The 15164-nt window shown below is 44.5% G+C and overlaps 1 protein-coding gene across 1 annotated transcript; it reads right to left on the reverse strand.

The window, feature by feature from the left end:
- Window positions 1–10585: 10585 nt before the first annotated feature.
- LOC139751109 (uncharacterized) lies at window positions 10586–12110 on the reverse strand. Its single transcript, XM_071666209.1, has 2 exons — window positions 12053–12110; window positions 10586–11857 (listed from the first exon to the last, which is right to left on the reverse strand). The coding sequence occupies exons 1-2, from the start codon at window positions 12062–12064 to the stop codon at window positions 10670–10672; spliced, it is 1200 nt and encodes a 399-aa protein (XP_071522310.1). The 5' UTR covers window positions 12065–12110; the 3' UTR covers window positions 10586–10669.
- Window positions 12111–15164: the final 3054 nt, after the last annotated feature.

A 15164-nucleotide genomic window follows, 5' to 3' on the forward strand; every position in this document is an offset into this window, starting at 1 on the left:
CTCATAGGAATATATATATATATATATATATATATATATATATATATATATATATATATATATATATATATATATATATATATATATATATATAGATAGATAGATAGATAGATAGATAGATAGATAGATAGATAGATAGATAGATAGATATATTTTTCATACTATTCGCCATTTCCCGCATTAGCGAGGTAGCACTGAGAAACAGAGGACTGGGCCTTTGAGGGAATATCCTCACTTGGCCCCCTTCTATGTTTACTCTTTTGGAAAATTTAAAAAAAAGTGAGAGGGAAGGATTTCCAGCCTCCCGCTCCCTCCCCTTTTAGTCGCCTTCTACGACACGCAGGGAATACGTGGGAAGTATTCTTTCTCCCCTATCCCCAGGGATAATATATATATATATATATATATATATATATATATATATATATATATATATATATATATATATATATATATATATATAAACCTGCAAAGCTGGTGCATTATCATCACGTCCCATCCCTTCATTATGCCCCTACAGAGCAGAACGCACTAACTTCTTAACTCAACAGAACCTCCACAAGTCTCCGTCTCGCCCTCTGGTTTAATGAATCCTCCAGATTACTAATTCCTGATACAACATCCTCGACTTCTCCTCACGTCCTGACATTCGCGAAGACATTTCTTCCAACAATTCCCAGCCGAGCTTAGCCTTCGTCAAGTGGTGTACCTGCATGCCGTTTACGATCACCTACGTCTAAGAGGGACACCTCATAGTCTCCAGTACCTCTTGATGGAGACAATGTGTCGTCCAATGAAACCTATGACTCCCCAGATTCCATAAATAGACGATCCTCAACGAGAACATAAGACGTGAGGACACAACAAAAGGCCTGTTGACCCATGCTAGGCGGGTCCTGTGTCTGTCCACCCCACCAACCAACCACCTGAACCCGTAAACACATCCAGTGTGCTTCCATGGATTTCCTTCATTCTTCTCTCTTTTAAGACACGAGCGAAGCATCGGGCACTGAAGATAGCATGAGGGTTAATACGCCCTCATCATTTTGGAAAAGGAGGAACTTTGTTCCTAAATCAAACATTCTCTGACTATATCACAATCTACCAAGACCTCAATCGCTAATATATATATATTTTTTTTTTTTTTGCTTTGTCGCTGTCTCCCGCGTTTGCGAGGTAGCGCAAGGAAACAGACGAAAGAAATGGCCCAACCCACCCCCATACACATGCCTTGATTCAATCCACTGACAGCACGTCAACCCCGGTATACCACATCGATCCAATTCACTCTATTCTTTGCCCTCCTTTCACCCTCCTGCATGTTCAGGCCCCGATCACACAAAATCTTTTTCACTCCATCTTTCCACCTCCAATTTGGTCTCCCTCTTCTCCTCGTTCCCTCCACCTCCGACACATATATCCTCTTGGTCAATCTTTCCTCACTCATTCTCTCCATGTGACCAAACCATTTCAAAACACCCTCTTCTGCTCTCTCAACCACGCTCTTTTTATTTCCACACATCTCTCTTACCCTTACGTTACCTACTCGATCAAACCACCTCACACCACACATTGTCCTCAAACATCTCATTTCCAGCACATCCATCCTCCTGCGCACAACTCTATCCATAGTCCACGCCTCGCAACCATACAACATTGTTGGAACCACTATTCCTTCAAACATACCCATTTTTGCTTTCCGAGATAATGTTCTCGACTTCCACACATTCTTCAAGGCTCCCAGAATTTTCGCCCCCTCCCCCACCCTATGATCCACTTCCGCTTCCATGGTTCCATCCGCTGCCAGATCCACTCCCAGATATCTAAAACACTTCACTTCCTCCAGTTTTTCTCCATTCAAACTCACCTCCCAATTGAATTGACCCTCAACCCTACTGTACCTAATAACCTTGCTCTTATTCACATTTACTCTTAACTTTCTTCTTTCACACACTTTACCAAACTCAGTCACCAGCTTCTGCAGTTTCTCACATGAATCAGCTACCAACGCTGTATCATCAGCGAACAACAACTGACTCACTTCCCAAGCTCTCTCATATATATATATATATATATATATATATATATATATATATATATATATATATATATATATATATATATATGTGTGTGTGTAAAGATTTAAGGGAAAAATGTTATTTTTTGATATATATATATATATATATATATATATATATATATATATATATATATATATATATATATATATATATATATATTCTTTCTTTTCTTTCAAACTATTCGCCATTTCTCGCGTTAGCGAGGTAGCGTTAAGAACAGAGGACTGGGCCTTTTTTGGAATATCCTCACTTGGCCCCCTCTGTTCCTTCTTTTGGAAAATTAAAAAAAAAAAAAAACGAGAGGGGAGGATTTCCAGCCCCCCGCTCCCTCCCCTTTTAGTCGCCTTCTACGACACGCAGGGAATACGTGGGAAGTATTCTTAATCCCCTATCCCCAGGGATAATATATATATATATATATATATATATATATATATATATATATATATATATTTATATATATATATTATATATTTTAATATATATATAATTATATATATTATATATAATATATATATTATATATAAAAATAATTTCCTAATCTTACTTTCAATAAATTAGACAACTTACATTCTAAATTTTCCTAGAACAATTTAAATTATTAATCCATCTCTATTTCGATAAGTTTCCAGGTCTCCTTTTATCCTTCTGATAACCATGATTGACGGGGATACGTATTCATAATCGGCACCCCAGGATAAACTCATATATATATAATTAATATATATAATAGTATAATCGATATATATATATATATATATATTATATATATAATTATAATATATGTTAGATATATATATATAACTATCTATAAAATATATTAGTAATATATATTATAAATATATAAAAAATAACATTTTTCCTAAATCTTTACATTTTTTCATGTTCAACCTTGAGAAACTTTACAGATTTTCTTAAAATCCTCTAATCTCCTGAGAAAGCAAAAATTTATGAGCAGACTTAGGTCGTAAAGATAGCAGCATTTGGCGTCCTATGATGACTCATGTCCGCGATAACGCTCTCCAAGTCCTTAACCCTGTCATGATAACCCATTTTCTGACGCGGGCTGTTACGCTAGGCTTCATATTCAGGCGACTCGTCCTCAGTGAGGTAAGCGGGGGAATTCTGGGACGCGAAAATTAATATTAAAGTCTACCTTACAAATGCTAGGTGACAGACGTTCCTTCAAAGAAAATGGTTATTGTGTAGGGGACACTTTATTACATGTTCCTTCGTTTTTTTTTTTGGTTTTTTTTTCATTAAACATGTGTGCCTCACGTCTGTTAAATATCTATCTAACAAGTTTCTCTTCCCCCCACCCCTCCCCAAACTTACACACACACACACACAACACACACACACACACACACACACAGTCGTTCGGGGAAAATTGTTTCCTCTGACCCCGGGCAGCAAAACAGGAAAAAAAATACAGTCGCCTCATCTCAGCCATTTCCAAGGTTCAATCTGTCCTTATCGTCAGCCAGAGACGCCTGACTGACTCATCCATCCAAATTCCCCAGGCAGATCACCGATCGCGCCCGGATCTTGAAGGAAGCGGACGACGCAAGGATTGAGACGCCGTACACACACACACACACACACACACACACACACACACACACACACACACACACACACACACACAAACACTCGTTTTCTTCATGATGTTACCTTAGGACCAATAACAAGTTTACTTTCGTAAATCATTATCTTTTTCTTGTGGAATTTACTTCGAAAATTGGAGTCTATAATAAAATTAAAAAAATCTGCAAAAAAAATCTGCAAAAGAAGATTGTATTCTACTTCATGATTAAATTTAGAATTGAGATGTTTTGTGTGTGTGTGTTGGTCATTGATCAAACACAAGTGTGAATGTTCCTTCAGACAATGTGTGTGTCTTTACGAATGCTACACATTTTTCCCCAGTAGATATGACAACTTTACTTTTCTTCCTCAGTGATGATGACTCCCCTCTATTTCTAGCCACTGAACTTGGCGAATTGTAATCCCACGCATTTTGAACTTATGTTCCTGAGAATATGATCAACGTCGTGTTGGACCGGGGCATCACGATATATGAGGCACAGTTCATGTTGTGAGTCTTGGCTCACTTGTCTAGTACGGTATTACACTTGATGCTCATAAAGGAATGACGTCGGATGCCCCACTATATATATATATATATATATATATATATATATATATATATATATATATATATATAAAGGGATGGGGGTTGAAAGAATACTTCCCACGTACCTGTGTACTCAAACAACCTAATACTTATATCTAGCAGCTGATACTCAAACTTATAACCGCTTGTTGATAATCAAACTTATAACCGCTTGTTGATAATCAAACATAACCGCTCGTTGATAATCGAACAAAACCGCTCGTTGATAATCAAACTTATAACCGCTTGTTGATAATCGAACATAACCGCTCGTTGATGATCAAACTTATAACCGCTCGCTAATACTCAAACTTACAACCACTAGTTGACGATCACATAACCGCTCGTTCATAAGTCACACTTATAACCGCTCGTTGATAAGTCACATCTACAACCATTCGTCGATAACCACTTACAACCGCTGATCAACAATCACCTTTACATGAGGTAATCCGACCCGACCAGTGGCTGTGGTTGTTGTGAGGCGTATCGTGTTGAACTCCCTCACACACAACTTGGTAGCAAACTCTCTGCTGCCGTGTTCCGTGGCGAGGCTTTCAAAATTGAGTCCTGGAAGTCAAGCAAAACTCGAGAACAACAACAAAGTCAGGCTCAAGATTGTGTGCCGCTACACCGGTCTTCCGACTCTGCCCTTGCCTGGGGGGCCCTCCTGCAGCTTGTTACATCCGCGGGTGTCTGATAACCTCCTCCTGCTTGTGGCAAGATGCATTTCAACACAGCGCGGGGCGGGCGGTGTGGGCGGGCGAAGAATTAAACCCCCTCCTCTCCCCTTTCCTGCTACGATATTACTCCTACAGTATTCATGAAGTGTTAAGAAATAAACTGATTGGGGGAGATGCAAGGCCAGTAAACAGGCCGTGTTGCCATATAGGGGACCAGTGAATGGTAGTGTTGCCATATAGGGGACCAGTGAATGGTAGTGTTGCCATATAGGGGACCAGTGAATGGTAGTGTTGCCCTATTACGACCAGTGAAGTGGCCGTGTTGTCATATGGGGGACCAGTAGTATACTGGCAGTGTTGCCATGTGGTGCTGTTGCCACACTGTGGTCATCGGAGTACGCCAAGCAGAGCTCACGCCACACAGTCCTACATGTGACTTAAAAGTCCACACACAGTACAGTACCATTTCGTGTTATCTGCACACGATATACCAAACCCAGACTCCCTACGTCAAGATCCAACATTCGCTTAAAACTTCTAACCGTAATTGAAAAAGCCGAGCGCTTTTACGCATCTGCTAATGCCTTCCCTGCGTCACTAGGGCCGTAAAACAACGAACTAATGCATTCGTTATCTGATCATGAAACAAGAGCGAATCACCTCACCACATCCGCCACTTGCATCGCATGCTACGTCACCGTGATGCACACGGCACTAACGGACTTCCTCCCCCTCCCTCCTCACACCCGCAACCGTCCCCCGTACCCAGCCAGCCAGCCAGCAGAGCCCAGCCCAGCCCTCTAAAAACATTCCCTATCAACGTCACTTCCATAATACTGCACTAACTCTCTGTTCATCACGTCACTTTCTCTCTCCCTCGAATAGTGAGTTATGTAAGTCCAGCAGAGCACACACACACACACACACACACACACACCCCTTTCCATGGGGCTCCTTTATTCCAGCGAGGCTGCGCTCGACGCTAACGTATGGAGGAGAGGAAGGGGAAGGGGAGGGTTGTTCCTTCTGGGCTCTGTACTCTCCTCCTCCTCCTCCTCTTCCTACCCCTCCTCCTCCTCCTCTCCGTCCAGTGACGATGATATAATCTCACCGACGCCCAGGGACCTTTCTATCTCTCCTAGCGTTACCCCTTGCAAGAGAATTCTGAGACCCTCTTTCAAGATAATGACTATACACTTACCCAAGGACCGATATCTGAAGAATATGAGTCCTCGAGCTGTGTTACCCGTAATCTCTTCTCAAAGGCTCCTGAGGGCCTGAGGCTGCGCTGCTTCCAGTAGCAGGGAAGAGTAAACTTTTTTTTTTTTGCAGTGAGAAGTTTTTTTTTTAACCAGACTGTACTGCCAGTGTTACAACCTCGCCAAAGATTTTTTTCACTCTCATTGTAACCATATGCTGGTGGAGTCCGGCAAAATGCCTCTCATATACGTGGGTAGACAAGCGTACAGATGGACAGACAAATATGCAAACGTCTGGGAAACATACAGATAACGGTAACAATAAATGAATTAATATCCTGACATTCAACTCCAACGTGACCACTTTACAAAAATTGCCGTTTTTTATTTTCTGAAGTGGAATATAATGACGGTCAAAGAAAACGTAACTGGAAAATCATTTCCATCATGATATCCATTTCACTTTGTTGTTGCTCACGTTTTTTACGTTCAAGGTACAGTAAAATAAAATATAATGAACTTACAGAGGTATAAGAAGGTTAAACAGCGAGCTATAATTGAAGGAAACAAGAACATAATTTTTCATTAATTTCAGAGGACACTTGACCTCATATTACCGAGACGTAAATAAATTGCACGTACAGACAGCACAAAAATTATCTGTACACTTTCAAAGTGACATAATATGACATAAGGACGAAACAATTTGAGCATACTAACCTCTATAAGTTAACAGGTGACCATTCTGAAACCCGTCGTTCACTCGTGTAAAGATCGTGGAACGTATTTCACTCTCCATCCCAAAGGAGAGGATGAACAGCTGAGTCATCTGTGGGCTGGAAGCCTGGATCGGGACTCGAACACCACATTGCGTATTTCACAGGCAGCGACGTTAACCAAAGAGCGCACCAAAGGGAGACTCGGTGCATCATCACTGTGCATCAGAAATCCTTGTCTCTTAATAGACACGAGTCTGTTATCTGCCGACGGCAGGAATGTGAGGGAGGCACACTGGCTGCTTGCTTCCCAGTCCTCCACACCCTCCGTACCGTCCGACACCAGCCACACACACACACACACACACACACAGAGGGACGGTCATCAACTACCTGGTGAGGGTGTTGTGAGGGACACTTCCCTGCACGGACGCAGTAGGGGATGATCCGACTGGATACGGCATCGCCTTTAACTCTTTCCCTCAGACCGGGTTCCAGACCTGACCAGCAAGACCGGGGTCCTACTCTCCCAAGCCAGCATTACCGGAGATAAGGTCTCTTGACCAAGCTTTCTTCATCTGGCAGGACTAGAGCCAAGCTCCTCTGACCCGTGGAGACCGAAGCCAAGGTCTCCTGACCCAGGGAGACTAGGGTCAAGCTCTCCTGACCCAGGGAGACCGGGGTCAAGCTCTCCTGACCTAGGGAGTCCAGAGCCAACGTCTCCTGACCCAGGGAGACCGAAGCCAACGTCTCCTGGTCGAGCACTCATAACCTGCCAAGACTGGTAGGATACAGTTCAAACAGATCCGCACGCTACCAACATGTGATCTCCTGTGAACTGAATAGTTCAACACTTTCTCCATGAATCATACACCTTTTCATATTCGTCCCCAACCTGAAAGGAAAAAAAAACAATTCAAGAAAGGCAAGTGAAATTATAAAAATTTATATTTCGTAGTCAAAGTAGACTATCAAAAAATCTAAGGTCTTGACATTTTTAATGAGACGCAGTTTTAATGAAAGAATGAAAACGTTATATGTGTGTGTGTGTGTGTGTGTGTGTGTGTGTGTACTGCTTGCCAAGTTTCACCAACGGCCTTGTGCATAAGTCATAACATCTTGCAAGACTTAGTCTCGACTTTTCCCTCCCGTTATCACCGCGCACTTCTTCACCCTGGCACCCGTGGTAACAACGCACCACCGGCACATGATGCACACACGTAATATGCATTACGTAGGAAGACAGCGTTCCATATCAATACGACAGGACTGCCAGACGTTCACTTCTTATCACCTCCAGGATTGCTGATGAGTCCCGGAAGCATTGAAAGGTTCGGTAACGCATCACACTCAGGACAAAAGCAATATACCAATGACAGCCGATATTTTTCACTCCATTACGCTCCTTTAATATCCCGCGGACACCCGTCATGATGTCCTCCAATACCCATAAAGAACTAATGAAAAATGAAACGATTCTTGCCAGGAGTAAAAGAGCATCCTCTCTTGCGGTGATAACTGATGATAAAAGTAAATATAACCCGCATTATCAACCTCCCCCATGACTTATTTATCACAAGTGTATTTAGAAATTCCAGAAGTTCAGGCAAAGAGAATTTTTCACGAGTTAACGAGAGCTGCTTAAAATTTTCAAAATACTGATCCCGGGGCTAACTCAGGGAGTGAGACTTGTTCCGTTTTCTGTCAAAGGATGGCAGCACATGCATTGTTTATATACCGACAGCTGATTGGCGGAGGGAGAGACTTGCGTGACGAGTGGTGAAGCTGTTCCTCTTTTTTTCTTTTTTTTTTACCTGGATTTCCCTCCATTTTTCACCCCTACGTGTAATATAAGCGTAGCTATTGTATTACTACAGGTATCATCCGCTGATAATGGCTTGTAGATATCATCTAACCCGTCAAGTCGGAATACAAAAAAAAAAAAACAATTGCAGGTTTCCCAGATTTTCTTGAAGTGTTACCAAATTTTACTCGCCCTCCTTGGATCCCCTGAGAATCTCGCTGCGCGCCCCCAAGCTGGAAACCACTGGGATGGCGAGGTTCATATCTGGGGTAGCGTATGTACACCTGAAGTGGCAGAACAAAGAATATCTTCATGGGTTTAGCGAGCTGAGGGAACGGTTCACATGACTTGTGTCTGGATGTCATGATGACCCATCAGGCGTTGGGGAGTGTAACATATCATCTACCACCGAAAGTTTTTCCTCCGTTTTCTATCATAATGATGGCTTCAGTCACGGACAAAAGTCTTGGCTAAGGCCAGACTCTGGGTTACGAAAAAGAACCACAGATGAAGAGATGAAGGAAGAAATTGAAAGTTTTTAAGGTAGAATAATAAAAAAGTACTAAATAAAAAAAAAAAGGGGAAATCGAAGCTTTTAGGAATATCACTAGATAAAGAGTCCCAAAGCCTAACGGTGAAGGGCCATACTCGAAGTAAGGTCTTCAGAAAGAGGGGAGGAGAACCAACCCTGCGGCTAAGGAGTGTGGCAAGAGTTGGTAATCGAGACTGCTTGAAACTCGAATCCGTCAAAAAGCAGGACGAGGTATGACAGCTGCACATCATACAAGGCCGATTTGAGAGTCTTGATGTAATCCAAGCAAGCGCTCAAAGGAATGATCCATCGGAATTATCCGTCGACATTTTTGAGTCTGTCACAGATACAGACTGAGTAAATGTGTGAAGTAGTACGATCTTCGGAAAGCGTAACTCCTGATCATTATAAAAGAGTTCTCATAGTACATAGTCAGAGGGCAATGTTAAGCGTTTCAATCAAAGGATTAAGCCTTACTATGTATATCAACAACGACTAGGCTGCTTAAGCTACAGGTCGGTCGTTGAAAACATTGATCGCTCACCAAAATGCTTGGCTGCTTTAGCTACAGGTCGGTCGTTGAAAACATTGATCGCTCACCAAAATGCTCGGCTGCTTTAGCTACAGGTCGGTCGTTGAAAACATTGATCGCTCACCAAAATGCTTGGCTGCTTTAGCTACAGGTCGGTAGATGATAACATTGATCGCTCACCAAAATGCTTGGCTGCTTTAGCTACAGGTCGGTCGTTGATAACATTGATCGCTCACCAAAATGCTTGGCTGCTTTAGCTACAGGTCGGTCGTTGATAACATTGATCGCTCACCAAAATGCTTGGCTGCTTTAGCTACAGGTCGGTCGTTGATAACATTGATCGCTCACCAAAATGCTTGGCTGCTTTAGCTACAGGTCGGTCGTTGATAACATTGATCGCTCACCAAAATGCTTGGCTGCTTTAGCTACAGGTCGGTCGTTGATAACATTGATCGCTCACCAAAATGCTTGGCTGCTTTAGCTACAGGTCGGTCGTTGAAAACATTGATCGCTCACAACAGGACATATGACCGGTGGCAGGCTGAGGAGGGAGGCAGCACCGTGCGAACCCTCACAACACATAAGGACGAGTGCATGAGTCACTCCAGCTGTGTGTCCGTCCTCACTGTGTGATACGAGGACATTCCGAGTCGAGCAATATCTTCCTAAGTCGGGATGCTCTTGAAGTAACTGACGGCTGCTCTCAGTGGTAACCTGAGAATACCAGAATCGCTCGATGTCGAAACCTCCAAACTCCAGCTAGACACCAGGTTTTCGGTGACTCTAACCAAACATGATGTCAAAGGAACGTTGTTCTTATGGTAATTTTTTTTTTTTTTTTGAAGGGAAGGTAATCGGCATAGTTTACATTATCATTTATTATATATGTTTATCTTGGGGAAAAAAATAATAGATTCTTTATGTTATATACAGGAGTCTTTGAATGTTACGCCGCCGTGGCACTTGACTTAGTATTGGCGTCACTGTGGATGCTGGCGTGGGCGGCCTTGACCTGGGCTACTGAAGGAGTGTCGACGGGCAGGTCAGAGGCGGCCACACGGAAGCCAACGCCAGGGGCCGCGGCGTACTTCCTCATCTGGACGTCGCCCTCGGGGTCCACGTAGGCGAAGCTGCCGGAGGTGCGTCCCAGGAAGTCACGGGTCTCGACGCGGGTGTTGGGTCCTCCCCAGTGGCCGAAGGAGTACTGGCCTGCCTCGTCCTGGGCGTGGAACTGGCCTCCGACGAAGGGCTTGCCAACTGAAGGCATGGGAGGCTCTGGGGCGAGCAGTGGCTCCGGTGCAGCAGCCGCCACCACCACGGGGGAGGCAGCCGCAACGGGAGCGACAGCCTTGACAACAGGAACCGCCGCCTTCACAACAGGAGAAGGAGGAGCAACCTTCACAACAGGGGCAGACTCAACTGTAACAACAGGAGGAGAAGCGAGCTTCACAACAGGGGCAGACTTGACTTCAACAACAGGAGGAGAAGCGAGCTTCACAACAGGAGAGGGAGAAGGAGGAGCGACCTTCACAACAGCAGAGGGAGAAGGAGCAACCTTCTCAGCAGGAGAAGCGACCTTCAAAACAGGAGAAGCTACCTTCAAAACTGGAGAAGGAGAGGGAGGAGCGACCTCCACAACAGGCTGAGGAGGAGCGACCTTCACAACAGGCTGAGGAGAAGCGGCTTTCACAACAGGAGAAGGAGGAGCAGAGACGACCTTCACAACAGGTTGAGGAGATGCGACCTTCACAACAGGTTGAGGAGGAGCGACCTTCACAACAGGTTGAGGAGATGCGAACTTCACAACAGGTTGAGGATGAGCGACCTTCACAACAGAAGGAGAAGGATGAGGGGCGACCTTCACAACAGGAGCTGCGAACCTCACAAGAGGAGAACTGACTTTCACCTCAGGAGCCGCCGCAACCCTGACAACATGGGGCGAGGTCTTGACGACAACAGGAGCTGCAACATGGACGGCAGGAGCCGCGGCCTTCACCACAGGGAGGCTGAGGACGTGGGTGGTGGTGTGGAGGTTGGGGAAGGTGAGCTTGACGCCTGGCGCGGGGATCCTGACGACGGAGGGCCCCGCCGCAGGCGCCGCGGCACAGCACGTCACCACGGCAGCAACGATAATCTGAAATCCATCGAAATATTCGTAGACAGACCGAGAAAATAATACATACATTCACACCCACATTACAAGCTTCTCAACTCTCAATGATGATGAACTATTCGTACAGAAGACATCAGTGGAATCAAAACCGTAGAAGGCTATTGAAGATCATGTGGTCATGACTGGCATGGCCAGAGAACGCTGCCTCGTACTCACCAGAGACCTCATGTCGGTGGTGGTGGTGGTGATGATGCCCCTCACAAGAAGTGTTGTGATGGCCAGCAGATGCGGCGGCCGCTTATATATACCGGCTCATCCAGCCTCGTCTCCTGCTCCTCAACCACCCGCCACTACCTCCCCTCCTCCTCCTCCTGTGCCAGGGTCAGTTTTTGTCAGAATGAGGTACTACTGTACTACACACTTGCCGCTCCAGATGGGAATGGTGCCTCGCCATTCATTGCATCATCAGGTACGACTCTTACAGAACACGTTACTCTTAATCTCGTGCATTATACGCTCATGTGAGTTATCTAACTCTTGAAAATTATTATCTAAGATACAATTATTCTTTGGTAAATAATCCTGGTGATAAAAAATATAAAGACAAATTGCGCATTTGATAAACACACGCATCCCAAGGACAATAATACCTTTGCTCATCGGTTTTTGATCTGTTCATGAGTTTAAAAAAGACTCAATCAAGTTGAGGAAGGACTGGCCAGGAAATGATGCTTATTCAGGAAGAACCTTCAGAGATGGACGGAGGTGACGACAACCTCCCTGGTGACAGGTCCACACCACAAGCTGACGGAGGCGAGCATGGGTCTTTGTCGTGACATTGTGATCAGTCTCTTACAAAGCTCTAAGGAGACAAGCAGCTGAAGACTTATTATTAGTTTACAAAATAACTGGCGTTGACTTTTACTTATATTTTTTTCTGCTTCAAGAGCAGCAACACAATTAAGTGCATGTCCTCAGTAAAGTATTATCTTATCTGAGTCATTAAGTGCATGTCTTTAGTAAAGCACTATCTTACCTGAGTCATTAAGTGCATGTCTTTAGTAAAGTATTATCTTATATGTGTCATTAAGTGCAGGTCCTTAGTAAAGTATCATTTTTTCTGAGTCATTAAGTGCATGTCCTTAGTAAAGTATTATTTCATCTGAGTCATTACGTGCATGTCCTTAGTAAAGTACTATCTTATCTAAGTCACTAAGTGCATGTCCTTAGTAAGGTATTATCTTATCTGAGTCATTAAGTGCAGGTCCTTTGTAAAGCATTATCTTATCTGAGTCAATGATGACCGAGTGCGAAAACTCTTTAGGTCCTGGACCGATCCTCTACTTTGATATACAAAGGAACACAAAGAATACAGAGGAATTCAAACAGGAACAGACCACTGGGTCCTTTCCAGGCAGTTTGTGAACACGGAAGATATCAGAAACTCACAGATTACTGTGGTCAAAGCTGGAAGGCATACGGATAATTCAAAGAGAATAACCTGTAAATTGTCATTTTGACTATGGAGGCGCAAATAATGTGAAAGGCGCAAATAATGTGAAAGTCGTGAACTCGAAGGGAAGTATTTATCAAGTCTATTCTTAAACGTATTACCTAAAGTACTGCATTCAACCACTCCAATTGGCAAATCGTCCCATACCTTAACAATCCTATTGAAGAACAAGAACTTCGCCTCATTCGAGGTGAATCGTTTGCCCACAAGTTTGTATCCAATGTTTCTACGAGTCAAATCAGACGAATCAAGTCTTAGGTAACCTGATGGATCAAGATGACCAAAGCCTTTGATCATTTTGAATACTTGTATTAGATCATATCTTAACGCTCTTAACCTTATCTCGGTGATCCTGACCTCCATCTCAAAACACTGCACAGAGAGCCTGAGGAAGATGAAGACTAATGCTTCACCCGGACACCACCTAGTAGTAAACACACACACACAGAGTTCACACCCGAGTCGATGTTATCTCATTTTCGTCTTTAATATATACTTGTCTACACGTTTTCCTTACGGAGGGTAATATACCATACTCTTGGCTTATCCCGCCTGCATATACCATAATACGCCTTGACGTCTTACAACTGTGCATCAACATCAACATTAAGAGACTTTGTCTTGTGTGGATCCGAGGCATCGTTACCCAAGTCTCTGCTGAGACAAAGAGTGAGGGAGATGTTTCCCCCTCTAGCTATCATATCTCACAGACCTTACACAGCCTCTCGAGAAAGTCTCACTTCATTACAGACGTCCTCGAGCTCCAGCCGTCTTGTTGCTGCCTGAATTCCTTTGTATTCCTCTGTATTTCTTCAACGAGGCTCAGCTATGAATGTTCGGCGGAATGAATGGATTCATTCATGGTTTCTACGCAGCTCAATCATAATTATACGAGGGAATAACTTAATGATCTAATAAACTGACTTAGAATTATCAGACGTATTGGACTCAGTATTTTCTCTTATGTTCTCCATCAGCAGTTGTCAAGCAGGCCCTGGTGCCTCCCTCCCAGGTCTCCCAGGGCCTGGTCCACAACAAGAACCCGGCGTGGTCACTCTTACCCGCGGCACAGGTAACCTTTACGAGTTGGCCAGTGATGCGTGTGAGGAGCACCACCACGCCCTTCAGCGGCGACGGTCGAGGCCTCGGCTGGGGAGGGAGATGACCATCTCGGCAACAGACGTACCGCCACGGTGAATCCCCGACCACCGACCACGCCCGACGGACACCGCCCACTATACCACGCCCGCGACGCCCGCTGTTTACGCCACGACCACGGGCTAGCAGACCCCGTCTTAATTAATGTCCTGGATGGTATGGAGGTCCGCGCGCTGCCTATGGCGGGTGTGAGCGTCCACTACCTCCCACGTATGACGGACCATCACGGCAGATACGCCTACTTAAAAAATGTGAAGTGTGGGACAGCCTCACGGACCACACCCTGCCGGGGACCCAGGTAAAAACTGGTCCTCTCGTCACCCGCGCCTTACGAAGACACCAATTTTTTTTCCCCCCTCACCTCCACCACCAGATGGCCTCAGTGAAGGTTACTGAGGATGGCTTATGGGTTCCCGAGACTTCTCTCATGTTCAACCGCCAGGTGAAGCTGAACTCACCTCATCTCTCGTTATCAGGTTAGGTCAAAGATCAGGTCACATCCTCCCTCCCTCCCCTCACCCCTTCCAGGAGATAAACAAGATACGGATCCCGACGGACGGACCGGATCTGCTCCGTACTGGACTGACGGACGTCGGGTCGCTGGTGCAAGCGTGTCCCAGGGTCGAGGCATCGAGGGGACGGGACAGACCACCTCCA

Source organism: Panulirus ornatus, chromosome 11 (genome assembly GCF_036320965.1).
Source record: "Panulirus ornatus isolate Po-2019 chromosome 11, ASM3632096v1, whole genome shotgun sequence".
Lineage (NCBI taxonomy): Eukaryota > Metazoa > Arthropoda > Malacostraca > Decapoda > Palinuridae > Panulirus > Panulirus ornatus.